Source organism: Notothenia rossii (genome assembly GCF_949606895.1).
Source record: "Notothenia rossii genome assembly, chromosome: 8".
Classification (NCBI taxonomy): Eukaryota; Metazoa; Chordata; class Actinopteri; order Perciformes; family Nototheniidae; genus Notothenia; species Notothenia rossii.
In genome coordinates, this window is record NC_136906.1 from 82,013,913 (window position 1) to 82,027,646 (window position 13,734).

General features: G+C 41.9%; 2 protein-coding genes across 4 annotated transcripts in view; one reads left to right on the top strand and one right to left on the bottom strand.

The window, feature by feature from the left end:
• The window catches only part of LOC307016979 (NLR family CARD domain-containing protein 3-like), a 51,194-nt gene that overhangs the window by 17,086 nt on the left and 20,374 nt on the right, over positions 1 to 13,734 (top strand). The window lies entirely within an intron of this gene.
• LOC307016994 (ladderlectin-like) lies at positions 1,444 to 5,059 on the bottom strand. The gene is made up of 10 exons (XM_079646410.1): positions 4,972 to 5,059; positions 4,809 to 4,878; positions 4,648 to 4,677; positions 4,520 to 4,564; positions 3,713 to 3,784; positions 3,089 to 3,121; positions 2,634 to 2,725; positions 2,304 to 2,429; positions 2,076 to 2,175; positions 1,444 to 1,626 (listed from the first exon to the last, which is right to left on the bottom strand). Exons 2-10 carry the CDS (start codon positions 4,855 to 4,857, stop codon positions 1,556 to 1,558), a joined length of 618 nt encoding a protein of 205 aa, XP_079502536.1. The 5' UTR covers positions 4,858 to 4,878; positions 4,972 to 5,059; the 3' UTR covers positions 1,444 to 1,555.

Below are 13,734 nucleotides of genomic sequence, written 5' to 3' on the forward strand. Positions count from 1 at the left end.
TTGTTATTTACTCAGCCATGTAACACAAATTAAAATGCAGTGTTTAATGTCACTGTATGAGTTCCAATAGAAAATACAGTTGTAAACTTCTCTCTCTCTGTGTGTCTTTATTATGACGTAACGACTAGTCGACTACTATTTTGAAAAACGTGTCGACTAGTAAATATTGGTAGTTGTGAAACCCCTACTCTGTACACAGTGCCATATATTTATTATTTCTAAGGGTTTGATGGAGTCTAAATGCCGCCATCTGCTGGTCAACTTTATGAATTACAGCTATTGTTTGTGGAACAATTCAAGACAAGACATGAAACATTGAATCAAAAGATAATTGACCTTATCATTGTCATGAGTTGCATATTTAATACAATACATGCAATGAAACTGAAACAGACTTCTTGTGTCATTGTCCAAATGTATGTGTTTGAGTCTGGGTTTAAAAAGTTAACTTTGTGTTATATTGTGATAATTTACTTTGTGAGGAGAAAGAAACAAATACCTTGTAATCAGTATCTGAAGGTTAACGTGTGAAATAATTCATTTTAAATAAAAATATTTGTCTCTTTTTAAGATTTTCATTCCAATTACAAGTCGGCATGAAACAATATAAGGCAAATACGTAGGAACTCTTTTTTTTGACCCATTGGACCAGAGCCATGGTACCTATAGAGAGGCGAAGTCACGCCCATCTACTTCCGGTCCATGGGACCTTATTTCTGAAAAATGATGTATTGAAGTCAATGGAGAGAGAGAACGTATCTTTCGACCCCGTTTGAATTGTGCCATGATTTACACATATGATGTTTGTCAATCTTAACAAATCATTTCCATGTCAAAAAAGTCACAGTTTGTCGTAAAACTGCTACCTCCGAGACCCGGCCACGGATAAGCGGGAGAAGATGGATGGAATTCCATATTTCCAAAATTATAACAAATTCAATCTAAATTCTTCTTCTTTCCTGTCGTATTTGTTATTAAAATGTATGATCACAAAATAACGTGAAAAGGTACCAATAAAGGTTTCCATTAACATCTGGATAAAGACTTGCCAATGGGAGGGCAATGGTTTCAGGCGTATATAAACATCTAAGATAATAATGGGAACATTTTTTAAGAGACTTGGGATGCACCCTGGGATAACCTGAGACAGGTTACACAGCTGGCTACACAATACCCACAGAGGAACAGCTTCAAGCTCCACTTCTGACCTTTGTGATCTGTATGTTTCACAGCCATTAGCTCCTTGTGATTTATCATACTTTGTATAGCACCAAAATCAGGGTCATAGCATTCATTCTGAGATGGTTCACAGGACATTATTTGAATTGTTTTGTTACATTTCTATCTGTGACCCAGGACTGTTGAGTCTACTTACTCTGAGATTAATAACCATTCATCTTCAACAATATTTAAACCAAGCACTAAAATAAAGATCACACAACATCCCATTCTTACTAGTTTTTATTAAAGAACAGTGAAAAATACACAATGATACATTCAGTAAGATATGGGTTGGCTTCAAACAGAAACAGAGCCCAGATGTTCAGCCTGTAAGTTAACAGGTGAAAGGATTCTTGGAGCAGATGAAGCGCAGGCTACTGGTGCACTGGGTGTTACACCAACCATCTGAAAGTTAAGGAAAAACAAAAGTGTTCAATAAATATGTTATTTAACAAGAGATGCTCCACAATGTTCACTGTTATATCACTTGTTTTTCCTATCCAGAGTTAATCAGCAGAAAGGACAAAAAGAATGTCATGCTCGCTATGATCTAAGCATTGTCTCCTATCAGGACACATAAATACAGATATCTACTCTGTGAAATCAATACAGGAACCCAGGTACAACATACACATCTCTCACAACTCTATTGATATATACATTCCCAGCTGGACAGACAAATATTACAATATCACAGCATTCATATTTTACATTCATTGATGAGGCTGCCCTTTTTGAACAAAGAGCCAGGCACCACCTTAACATACAGTTAATTAAACTTAATTAACACAACAGCAACATTTACAACTAGGTTTTATACTCAGTAACCAGTCAGATCAAACAGGTGTACTTACTGCCGGTGGTTAAGTACATGCAGGGGTAGCTGCTGGAGGAGGACTGGGAGTACCAGTTGGTGTAGTATAAGCCCTGACTATCAATCCACATCCAGCGGCTCTGAAACACAAAGAGCATGGCTGTAAGGAGGTGTCGTTGCAGTCTCTTTATCTGTTCTGCTGTTCTCTAGGACCCCCTCTAGACCAGGTCCTGGACTAGCTGCTGGTATTTCTTTCTAAAAAACAGACCTGCAGGCTGAAGCCTCCCAGCCATGCGGTGCTCAGACCGGATCTCTTTGTGATCTCCTGCAGGAAAGCGTACTCTCTGGGGTTGGTGGCCGAGGCCAGGTGGGCCCCCAGGCCGGTGCAGTGCTCCTGAGGGACAGAGGGGGCACATAGGGTTCTTTGTGGACATGCAGATAAACAGCTGTGTGATTTAATGTCTTCATTTACTTCCTTAAAGAATGGAATGGATATGAAAGATGACAGGAACAACACAGATCTACTTTTAAAGCTTCATATAAGTTCAATGTGTCTGCCTGCTCTCGATAACACAGTGAAGTGTTGCAGTAGTGTTACCTCAGCACTGAACCAGGTGCTGGCTGTGTTGCTGACGATGAAGCAGCGAGAGTTGTGGCTGTACCAGCCGTCAGGACAGTAGTTAAAGCGAGCTGCAGACACACAGAGAAGAGAGAGCTTTCACTGACTGAAACACACTCTGTTCAGCCTGCTGCACACACAGCTGCTCCACTGACACCAGCTTCAGTCTGCGTGGACCTCATGTGTTCACAGAACAGTTAGCAGGGGAGTAAGAGCTAGCAGGTTATAGTTATTAGCCTAACATGCACACATACTGCTGTGGGGCTTCCAACAAGTCATGCTTTTACTCATTTCCCTCAAACTCTATATGGCAGGATATTTCGAGAGAGGTGTTTGACTTTTATTTAATCTTCTTTTTAATTGTACCATATTTCTTGCCATGACAATCATGAAGGGGAAAAAAGGGAAGATTAAAAGTGTTTTGTGGTTCTTACATTCAGGTGCTGCTGCCTCCTCCAACACCGGTGCTGCAGAGAAAGAGAGAACACAATGATCAGATGTATTGTGTAAAATATATGCAAGTATTTATATATGGTTTTCACATTTTGGTCACATTTTGTTCATATTGTACGGAGCCCCCTAGGGGACATGGAGAGATCTCGCAATACTTTTCATTTAGCTCAATGTACTTCCTGGTCAGTTCGGCAACACAGAAATCACAACAATGGAGCGGTTCATCGATTTTACTTTGAGCTTGGCCTTAAATATAAAGATATAACATCAGTGCTTGGCAATAGGCACGGGTTCCACACATAGACTGTATATATAAAGGGTTTCACATAAGTGGAGACACCTCAAGAGAACACTCAGAGCCCCTAGGACATGGAGAACATTTTATTTTTTTCAAATAATTTAATTTTTCTTCTCCATATCCCCTAGGGGGATCCGTAATATTGTGTGTATTGCTGTTTAAAAAGGTCTTTATTAAAATGAATATTGTTTCTAATAGGCAACAACAATATGTGGAACTGTAGATCAAGTATAACTGATGATGTACATGTAGCCCTGAGTTTACTATGAGCAGACACAGTATATCTTCAGAGGGACGTGAGTCTTACCGTCTCTGGGAACAAGGACAGAATCCTCTGGAACAGACTCTTCCTCAACTTTCTTCATCTCGGCCTCCATCTCTGAAACAATGACAAAGTATTTCACATCAGCTACATTGAATCACAACTACTTAACCTAAGGATGTACGGAAAAACATATCATCAAACGGACACAAGATGAGCTAGACATAGGCTCTATGAGGTGGAACCCACATGCTAACGTTAGCATGTTAACACGCTCAGAACCACAATGCTAACATACTGATGTTCAGCATGCATTTTCACCACGATAACCATTTTAGTTTGCCTGTTAAGGTATTTTACTAACATTATAAATCTAACACACAGCTGAGGCTGATGGGAACATTTCTGTACCTCCAATAATGCTGTAAGCGTGAAAGTACATACAGGTTACACTTCCAAGTTCCCCGTATGCCACTCTTTGACATTCAGTCTTGAATTATGATGTTACTTTTATCTTTCAGTGTCCACAGCTCACTATTTAACTTGACAGAATCTGAAGGAAAATAACCCAAATGTTCTCTGGTATGTCAGATATATAAAGTCAGTAACAGCTGGATTCTACAGAGCTCCTCTCCAGGAGCCTGCCTGTGATGCTTAGATATCATGAACCAGAGCAGCTGTAGTTGTTGACTGCTCCGTCCTGCAAAGGGAACTGCTGTATGTCAACATGTGTCCTTGGATTCTAATCCAACACAACTATCTTCTTCTGTTTTGATCCATTATTTAGTTGACTTTCTAACATGGCTGTCAGATTGCAGGAGGTGAAACCTGAAATAAAAAGAGGACACTAACCAGGTGCAGGAACCATCTGCTCCATCAGGGCAGCCACCGCTGCTTCTGTGGATAAATCACATTCATGCTGGTGTGAGAAACATTTAGGACTGTGTGTGTGTTCCAAAGCAAAGGCCTTCAGTACGGACCTGGAGCCTTCTCTTTGTGTTCAGCTGGAGCTGCAGAATAAAACACAACACTGTCAGTAACATTAGTGCCCTAGTTACTCTCCTCCCTCACAGGGTCGTGTGCTGAGGACTCATCATGAGCACATGTGTGATGGTGTGTGTGCGTTCTGTCTAAAGCTGACCTGCAAATGCAGAACAGAGGAGGACTGAGAGGACCACGACAATCTTCATGGTTATGAGCAACTGGTTGTTCTGTGTGGAGAAGAACAAAGTGCAGATGAAGATCCGGAGGGAGAGCAGAACCACGAGCTTCACTGAGGAACAGAAACACAGCAGGTGTCTTACCTGTCAGGTAAATGTGAGGAGAAGTTTTTCAGGAGTCAGCTGAGTGATGCAGTGATGAGGATCAGGCCTCCCTGCTCTTTATACACACACCTGAAACACACAGCTCATGTGGGCGGGTCGAGTGTTTGTCTGTGACTCAGTCCGGTCTGTGGGAACATGCAGTGAGCCCATAAAGATATGAACCATAACTCTGATCTGTTTCCTGACTGCAGCAGGTCAGCAGTTTGCCCTGCAGTGTTGTTGTGAGCTCAGGTTAATGGGTTAACCAAATCAAACCGGGCCCAATACCAACACTCAAAGTGTGTGTGTGTCAGGTGTGTGTTCTGATATTATATTTGAAAAATGACTATACTATTCTAAACTATACTGAGGTGAAATACAGAAGTACAAACAGCAACATATACGTGAAGTATCCTGTGTATGAAAGTATGAGTATTCATCATGTGTTCTCCGGAGGAATGGCCTCTGTGTTAATGCATCACACACATGATATTATTGCATTCATATTTGGCGCTGTAAAGGATGCAGCCCCAATGTTTCAGCCCTACTATGGAGAACCAAGAAACTTCCTCAGCAGAGCAGTCCAACCTGTTTCTTTTTATTTAGGATCAATTTTGAAACAACTAAAATACATTACAAAACAAAGGGGCTTTATTGGCATGACCACATATTACACATCGTATTGAAAAAGCATTCCACACAATGCTATTTTTGATGTACAGTAGATTTAGGCTTTTTAATGGCAGATTTTGAACTTAGTTTTGCAGCAATCAAACTACCCCCCCCCCCCCCCCCCCCCCATCAAGAGCTACAGGTCTAAAGTCTGTTGGTCGTTCCTGTAAGGCTCCAGCGGCTTATCTTTCTTCACATCATTACCTCAATCATTGATGGAAGAATATCATGTTTGATTGTCTGTTAGAGCTCACACACGTTTATGAACACACAATAATACTTCCTTCTGATAAAAGTAGAGGCAGGGTGTCCTCTGAAGTCTGGCTGCTGGGAATGTTCCTTTCACCAGTGTCCCAAGGCCAGGAGCTCTCTACCCCCTCACTCTTTTCTAAATGGAGCGTCCTGTAGGCACCAACCCAGTCTCACAGTCAAATGACACGACTTTGGAAATGCGTAAAATAGATACGCAGAAGTCCGATTTAGCGTGCATATGACACGCTAACCATTCCCCTTGAGATCATTCAAACTGTCATTTGAACGGCGATCAAGCCTGAAGCCACAGAGCTCTTCTGTTACTGTCCTTTCTTCTTAGAGGAAGTTCAGAAACACGTAACTCTGGATTTGTTTTAATGTTTGAGGTTGTAGTGATCACTGGTTGACATTATTCACCACGGAGCTATGCCCTCTATATACATTGTGTGCCCTCCTGGCTTCTTTCTCTTCTTCCCGGGCTGCGACTCTACAGCATCTGCCTTTCTGCTGCTCATTAAAGCCAGCTTTGTACCTCCATTGCACCGCCTCCGACTCCCTATCTCTCGGCACTACAAGGTGCAATACACGACACAGCAGCTTGTTGGCATGATACAACCATTACTTTCTGCCTCGCTCATGAGAGTAACAGCTGGAGAAATTAAAGCCTCGCCTGCTGATTTTAATTTAACCATATATCGAGCCCGATCGTCAATTTCAAATGTGTGCTCTAAAATCCATCCATCCATCTTCTCCCGCTTATCCGTGGTCGGGTCTCGGAGGTAGCAGTTCCAGCAGAGAGCCCCAAACTTTCTTTTCCCCTCATCAACCAGCTCTGACTGGGGGGTCCCAAGGCGCTCCCAGGCCAGCGAAGAGATATAATCCCTCCACCTGGTTCTAGGTCTACCCCTTGGTCTCTTCCCAGCTGGACGTGCCTGGAACACCTCCCTAGGGAGGCGCCCAGGTGGCATCCTAACTAGGTGGCATCCTAACTAGGTGCCCAAACCACCTCAACTGGATCCTTTTGACGTGAAGGAGGAGCGGTTCAACTCCAAGTCCCTCCCTGATGACTGAACTTCTCACCTTATCCCTAAGGGAGACACAAGCCACCCTGCGGAGAAAACCCATCTCAGCCGCTTGTACCCGCGACCTCGTTCTTTGGGTCATGACCCATCCTTCATGACCATAGGTGAGGGTAGGAACGAAAATGGCCCGGTAGACAGAGAGCTCTGCCTTCTGGCTCAGCTCCCTTTTCGTACGGTGCGGTAAAGAGACTGCAGTACCGCTCCCGCTGCTCCGATTCTCCGACCCATCTCACACTCCATTGTTCCCTCACTCGAGAACAAGACCCCGAGATACTTAAACTCCTTCACTTGGGGTAAGGACTCATTCCCTACTTGGAGTGGACAGTCCATCGGTTTCCTGCTGAGAACCATGGCCTCAGATTTGGAGGTGCTGATCCTCATTCCAGCAGCTTCACACTCGGTGGTGAACCGATCCAGTGAGTGCTGAAGGTCGCAGACCGATGAAGCCATCAGAACCACATCATCTGCAAAAAGCAGTGGTGCGATCCTTAGTCCACCGAACTGCAGACCCCCTCCCCCCACGACTACGCCTCAAAATCCCATCCATGTATATTACAAACAGGATTGGTGACAAAGCGCAGCCCTGGCGGAGGCCAACCCTCACCTGAAATGGGTCCGACTTACTGCCGAGGACCCGGACACAGCTCTCGCTTTGGGAGTACAGAGATTGGATGGCCCTGAGTAGAGACCCCCTCACCCCATACTCCCGCAGCACCTCCCACAGTGACTCCCTGGGAACCCGGTCATACGCCTTCTCCAAGTCTACAAAACACATGTAGACTGGATGAGCGTACTCCCAGGCCCCCTCCAGGATCCTTGCGGAAGTAAAAAGCTGATCCGTCGTTCCACGACCAGGACGGAATCCGCATTGTTCCTCCTCAATCTGAGGTTCCACAATCGGCCTGACCCTCCTTTCGAGTACCTTAGAGTAAACTTTCCCGGGGAGGCTGAGTAGTGTGATGCCTCTGTAATTGGCACACACCCTCTGATCCCCCTTTTTGAAAAGGGGAACCACCCCCCAGGTCTGCCACTCCTTCGGTGCTCTAAAATGATATCTATAAATGACTATTATCATTATTATAAGCAAGACAATAAGCAAATATAGAAAATAAAGGTATTTCAGATACGTTCATAACAAACGTAACGTGGTAGTATCATATGCACGCAACATTGGACTTCTGCGTATCTATTTTACACATTTCCAAAGTCGTGTTATTTGTACGCAGACTGTGAGACTGGGTTGGTAGGTACATGTGTGTTGACTGACCGACAAACAGAACCAACTAGAGATGTTGGGCTCAGCTACAAAGAAACAGGAATCAGGAGGGGAAGAAAAACAGACTTTAGTAGCAAAATGAAAATGTGTTCACGTACGAACTTCGAGAAAAAGTTGTGCCTCTAGAAATGGTATACAGCTAGGGTTGCAAAGGGGCGGAACATTTCTGGAACATTTCCAGAAAGTTTCCATGGGAAGTTAAGCTGGGGAATTTTGGAAATATTCGATGCAAAATTAAACTTTTTTTTTTTTCTTTTTTTTAATTATTTTATTGAACAATGATTTGTTTCATTGAAGAACGAAAACAGGAATGTTGAGTTAAATGTTCCCCATCCCCCCCAAACCCACTCATTAAAAAATGAACAAAAATGCACCCCCCATCCAAAAATCTCCACAAAGTCCCATTCAAAATGTTAAATGGAAAGAGCCCTTCTCCCTCCACAAAGTCCCATTCAAAATGTTAAATGGAAAGAGCCCTTCTCCCCCACAAAGTCCCATTCAAAATGTTAAATCCACATCACACTCTGAGTCTTCCTCTGCAGTGTCACTGTCCAGCCTTGTTGAGGATGGCTCTGTGTCAGGCTCAAAGAGCCTTACGTTGACCCTCACATTTGTGAGCCTGTTGTGAACCTTTGTGTGGTCTCAATAGCCATGCAGTAAGCAGTGTGCTATGGCATGGATATTCAAGTGTACTTATGTATTTATGCTGCATTTGTTTTTAAATGTATTTTGCTTTTAATCTGTAAAGCACTTTGAATCGCCACGTTCTGAAAAATGCTACATAAAGAAAATTGCCTTGCCTTGCCTTGCCTTGCCTTGCCTTGCCTTGCCTTGCCTTGCCTTGCCTTGTCTTGCCTTGCCTTGCCTTGCCTTGCCTTGCCTTGCCTTGCCTTGCCTTGCCTTGCCTTGCCTTGCCTTGCCTTGCCTTGCCTTGCCTTGCCTTGCCTTGCCTTGCCTTGCCTTGCCTTGCCTTGCCTTACTTGAATGGCATCTGTTTGTTTTAGTCAAGATTATGCTAAAATATATTTTCCCCAACTATATGTAAGTTCCCTCTGGAGAGTCAACCTTCAATTTAGAAAATTCCCGTTAATTTCCATGGAAAGTTTCCATCGTTGAAAATTCCCTGAATTGTGCAACCCTATATACAACACAGAGAAATGTGTGAGATGTGAGTGCATCTGAATAAAACCATAGTCTTGAGTTATCTGCACAATTTTGATCTTGTGTTTAACTTCTATCAGGAACCCAATAAAGATCATAATAATCATTTAGTTTGAATGCGCTACACCAGCATCCTGCTGTCTATTAGCAGACACTGCTGCAGATCTCATTCCAATGTTGAAATCATCTAAAGTGTAAGAGCTGGATAAAAAAAGCCTCCACATGTTCAGTTAGGGTTTCATCTTTCTCATATGCTGTGGAAAGTAACTAAGTACATTTACTCCAGGACTCTACTTAAGTACACATTTGAGGTATTGGAATTGAATTGAGTATTTCTTTCTGTTTCTCTTTATATTCTACTGCAAAACCATCACAAGTGAAACATTGCACTTCCGTTGTTTTACAGCTTTAGTTACTGGTAACTTTATGGATTTACATTTTTACACACAAAAGAGAATTTTCTAAATATGATGTTTATTCTAGATTCATCTATCCTCACGTGTTCTTTTTCACAGCGAGTGGGTTGACAGAAAATCTGTTGATAATAGTTCATTTTTTTGGGTTGCCGATTCTCAAAAGTAAAGATTTGCTGCTTTTAAAAATGCAATTTTTATTCTGGAATGACTGTTTTACTTCTTCTTTAACTACATGTTCCTGATCAGACTTCATTTCGTTGTCTTAAGCACCATCCTGGATGTAACACTTGTTTCTTTGTAATGGAGTATTTTACAGTATGGTATTAGTACTTCTACTTATCTGAATCTATGTTCCACCAATGCCATTAAGCACACAGAACCCAAATCCTGCTGTTCCAAAAGCTCTCGCTCTCTGTGAGCTTTAAATGTTTTAAACGCGTTTCAGAGTTTTCTCAGAGAACAGAGGCTGCTCGGCTTCAGCTGGGACAATGCTTCATGCTTAGAATTGTAAAATAAAGTAACAAGAACTACAGTAATCCCAGAGATGAACTACAATGAAACATCCCAAAGGAAGTTGCTGGATTAGATTCAGATTTATGATGCAGAGTCAAAGGGAGTGTTGGGAGAAGCAAGGCGTGCTGAGCTCTCTGACTGAAGACAGAGCAGATAACAGATGAGGGAGAAATGGCTTTCAAGGTCACTTATTTACTTTGATAAAGAACAGTGAATTACTTCCTGTAAAACATGTTATTCTAGATGACTTTTTATGATTCCCAAAAAAAACAGTATCGTGAGTCATTTCCCCGCATTAGATCTGAATAGCCACAAACTCTCTGTGAAGGTTTCCATCATCAAGTCATCGTGCTGTTTCAGGGATTCTGATTCTGATTTTCCCCACAAACAAATCCCACAAAATGTCTCACTTGTATTTTATGCACTTTTTAAAGTCAACCTTATTCCTATGGAGGCCGACAGGTGCAAAACACAACAGCAGCCCAACACATTTCCACCAGGGGAAACGCACTGCAGTTTAAAAACCATGTAATCGTGTAATTGAATGTATTATTTATTTATGTACATATTCCCTGTCATGTCTATGTAAGTCCCATTTCTTGTTTTCATATTGTCTTGTTGTTGCGTGTTGGCACCATGAGTTCATTGTAATTTTGTTGTACCTGTACAATGACAAATTAAAGATCTATCTATCTATCTATCTATCTATCTATCTATCTATCTATCTATCTATCTATCTATCTATCTATCTATCTATCTATCTATCTATCTATCTATCCATCTATCCATCCATCCATCTATCTATCGATCGATCGATCGATCGATCTATCTATCTATCTATCTATCTATCTATCTATCCATCTATCTATCTATCTATCTATCTATCTATCTATCTATCTATCTATCTATCTATCTATCCATCCATCTATCTATCTATCTATCTATCTATCCATCTATCTATCTATCTATCTATCTATCTATCTATCTATCTATCTATCTATCCATCTATCTATCTATCTATCTATCTATCTATCTATCTATCTATCTATCTATCTATCTATCTATCTATCTATCTATCTATCTATCTATCTATCTATCTATCTATCTATCTATCTTTCTAAAGAGAACAAATAAAAAACACAAATGTGCCCGAGACACATGCAGATGAAGAAACATCTTCACCAATTGACAAAACATAAATAAACAAAGCGCTGCATACAGTTACAATCACAAGTGTTCAACCCCCATTGCACATTAGGTCTATTGGCTAAATGTAACATTGTTCAGCTGTTTGCAATAATCAAATAACACAAAGTCATTCAATGAAACTAATATCAAGTGTTTTTATCCAAATTCAACAGAAAATACTGCTTTAATGGCGACTGCAGTCTCAAAATGATTCAAGCCCTTCATGGCAAGCATCTCCAGTACTTAGTAGAGCACCCTTTGCTGTTTTGACCTGCTGCAAACGTGATGCATATCCAGACACCAGCTTCTGGCAGCGCTCCTGAGGGGTCTTAGTCCGTTCCTCGTGGGCCGTGGCCTCCAGTTCAGTCGTTACACTAAGAGCATCTCTTTTGATCCTTTTCCCTGTTTGTTCAAGGCACTGATCTCTTCTCTGAACTTTTTGGACAATTTGTTTGACTTTGACCATATTTATAACATTCAATCAAACGTCACTCTCAACAAACCCCTAGCCAATCCAGGTATTTATGTGTTCTGTCTCAAGCACACCTGGGGGTATACTACGAAGCAGGATGTTCTCTTAGCGGCTAACTTCAGGTTAACTCTGGGTTTCCTGTGCTACGAAGCTGGTTCTCTTTTTAGCAGGCTAGATCTCCATGGTAACTGATGCTGAGCGGCTAACCTGCCCCGGAGCAGGTTAGGTTGCAGGCTAAGAGATCAACTAGGTGAAAGCACTGCCTGCTGACCAATCAGAGCTCAGTGTGCGGAGCTTAAAGCGATCAAGTCATATTACAGGAGAAAGGAAATACAGAAAAGCTGCCGTTGCAGGAAAGACGGCCGGCAGAAATCAGCAACTGTGTGAACGTGAACATTAATAGAATATCACCTCCCATCTTCAGAGCAATCTGACTATTAGAACATTAGGGTTAAGAAAGCTTACTTAAATATCTGCCACAACATAAGTAACCGGATCAGAGTAACATTAAGTACAGTCCGCGGCATATCACATCATAATGTATCATCTCCTTATCTGAGTCAGCTGAGCCGTATCTGGCCGTGCAACACTCACAGTGTCACATACTGGATGCAGAAGGATTATTTGAAGCAACACATTAAGTTGAGGAAACACTCGAGTCAAATGTAATGAAAGTCAGATGGTGTCTTAGACGGGGCAGTGATATCATAAACCTGTTCATGTACGCATTCAAACACTTGTTCTGTTACCAGCTGGATTCACCTTGCAGGTGCAGCTATGTGGCTTTGATCCTGGATCAAGTGTTTAAGTCATGGATGTTTAAAGTTTAACTTCTTCATATGTCTAATATTATAGTTGACTTTTCATTCAGGAAGTATGACGCTGCGCTGTCAGTACGCTTCTCCATGTTTGTGATTGGTCGAATGCTCCAGATACCACCCCTTTCATGTGAACGCGCTCCTAACTAGATAGGACACGGCTGGCTTGAGCGATCCACTTGATAACCAGCGTCGTAGGACCGCTTAGAGAGAGCAAGTATGTTTTGGATTAGGCCAACCGGCTCACTCCAACATATCCAGGTTAGGTTGAACCAGCTTCGTAGTACAGGCCCCTGAACTCATGGAGCCCTTGATTATGTCCACCCGGTGTGCTTGAGACAGGGGGTTCAATCAGTTTGAGACTGCAGTCATGTAAAGTAACATTTTCTGTTGAAACAGTTCTTCTCAAATGTGTTTATTTCAAACAGCTGACAAATGTTAAAAACATGTTTCAATAAACCTAATGTGCAAAGGGAGTTGAATTGTTTTGGTTGCAACTGTAGAAACGCTGCAAATTCTAAATGCTGCAAGGAGCTCACTTTAAAATCTTCTTTCATTCTCTCTCTTTGGCTTAACACAATACGCCTTCCCACCTGGATGGTTTATTCTTTCCTGCTGTTTTCAAGATAAACAACAAACTAGAGTTATCAGAGAAATAAAGTGTGATAAAACCTGCTAAGAAAACCAGATTCTGATTTGTGATGTTGTTTCAGGGTGTGGAGTGTTGGGGATCAATGCAGTGCTCTCTGACTGAAGGAAGAGCAGATAACAGATCATACGCTCCAGACTAATAAGGTGAAATATGTATTGTTGTAAACATTAGTGACCTACTTCCATGAAAAGATGTATCCTTTCATTGTGCAGCTATAATGACTGATAAGATGCCTACTTGACTTTTTATGATTCCCAAAGA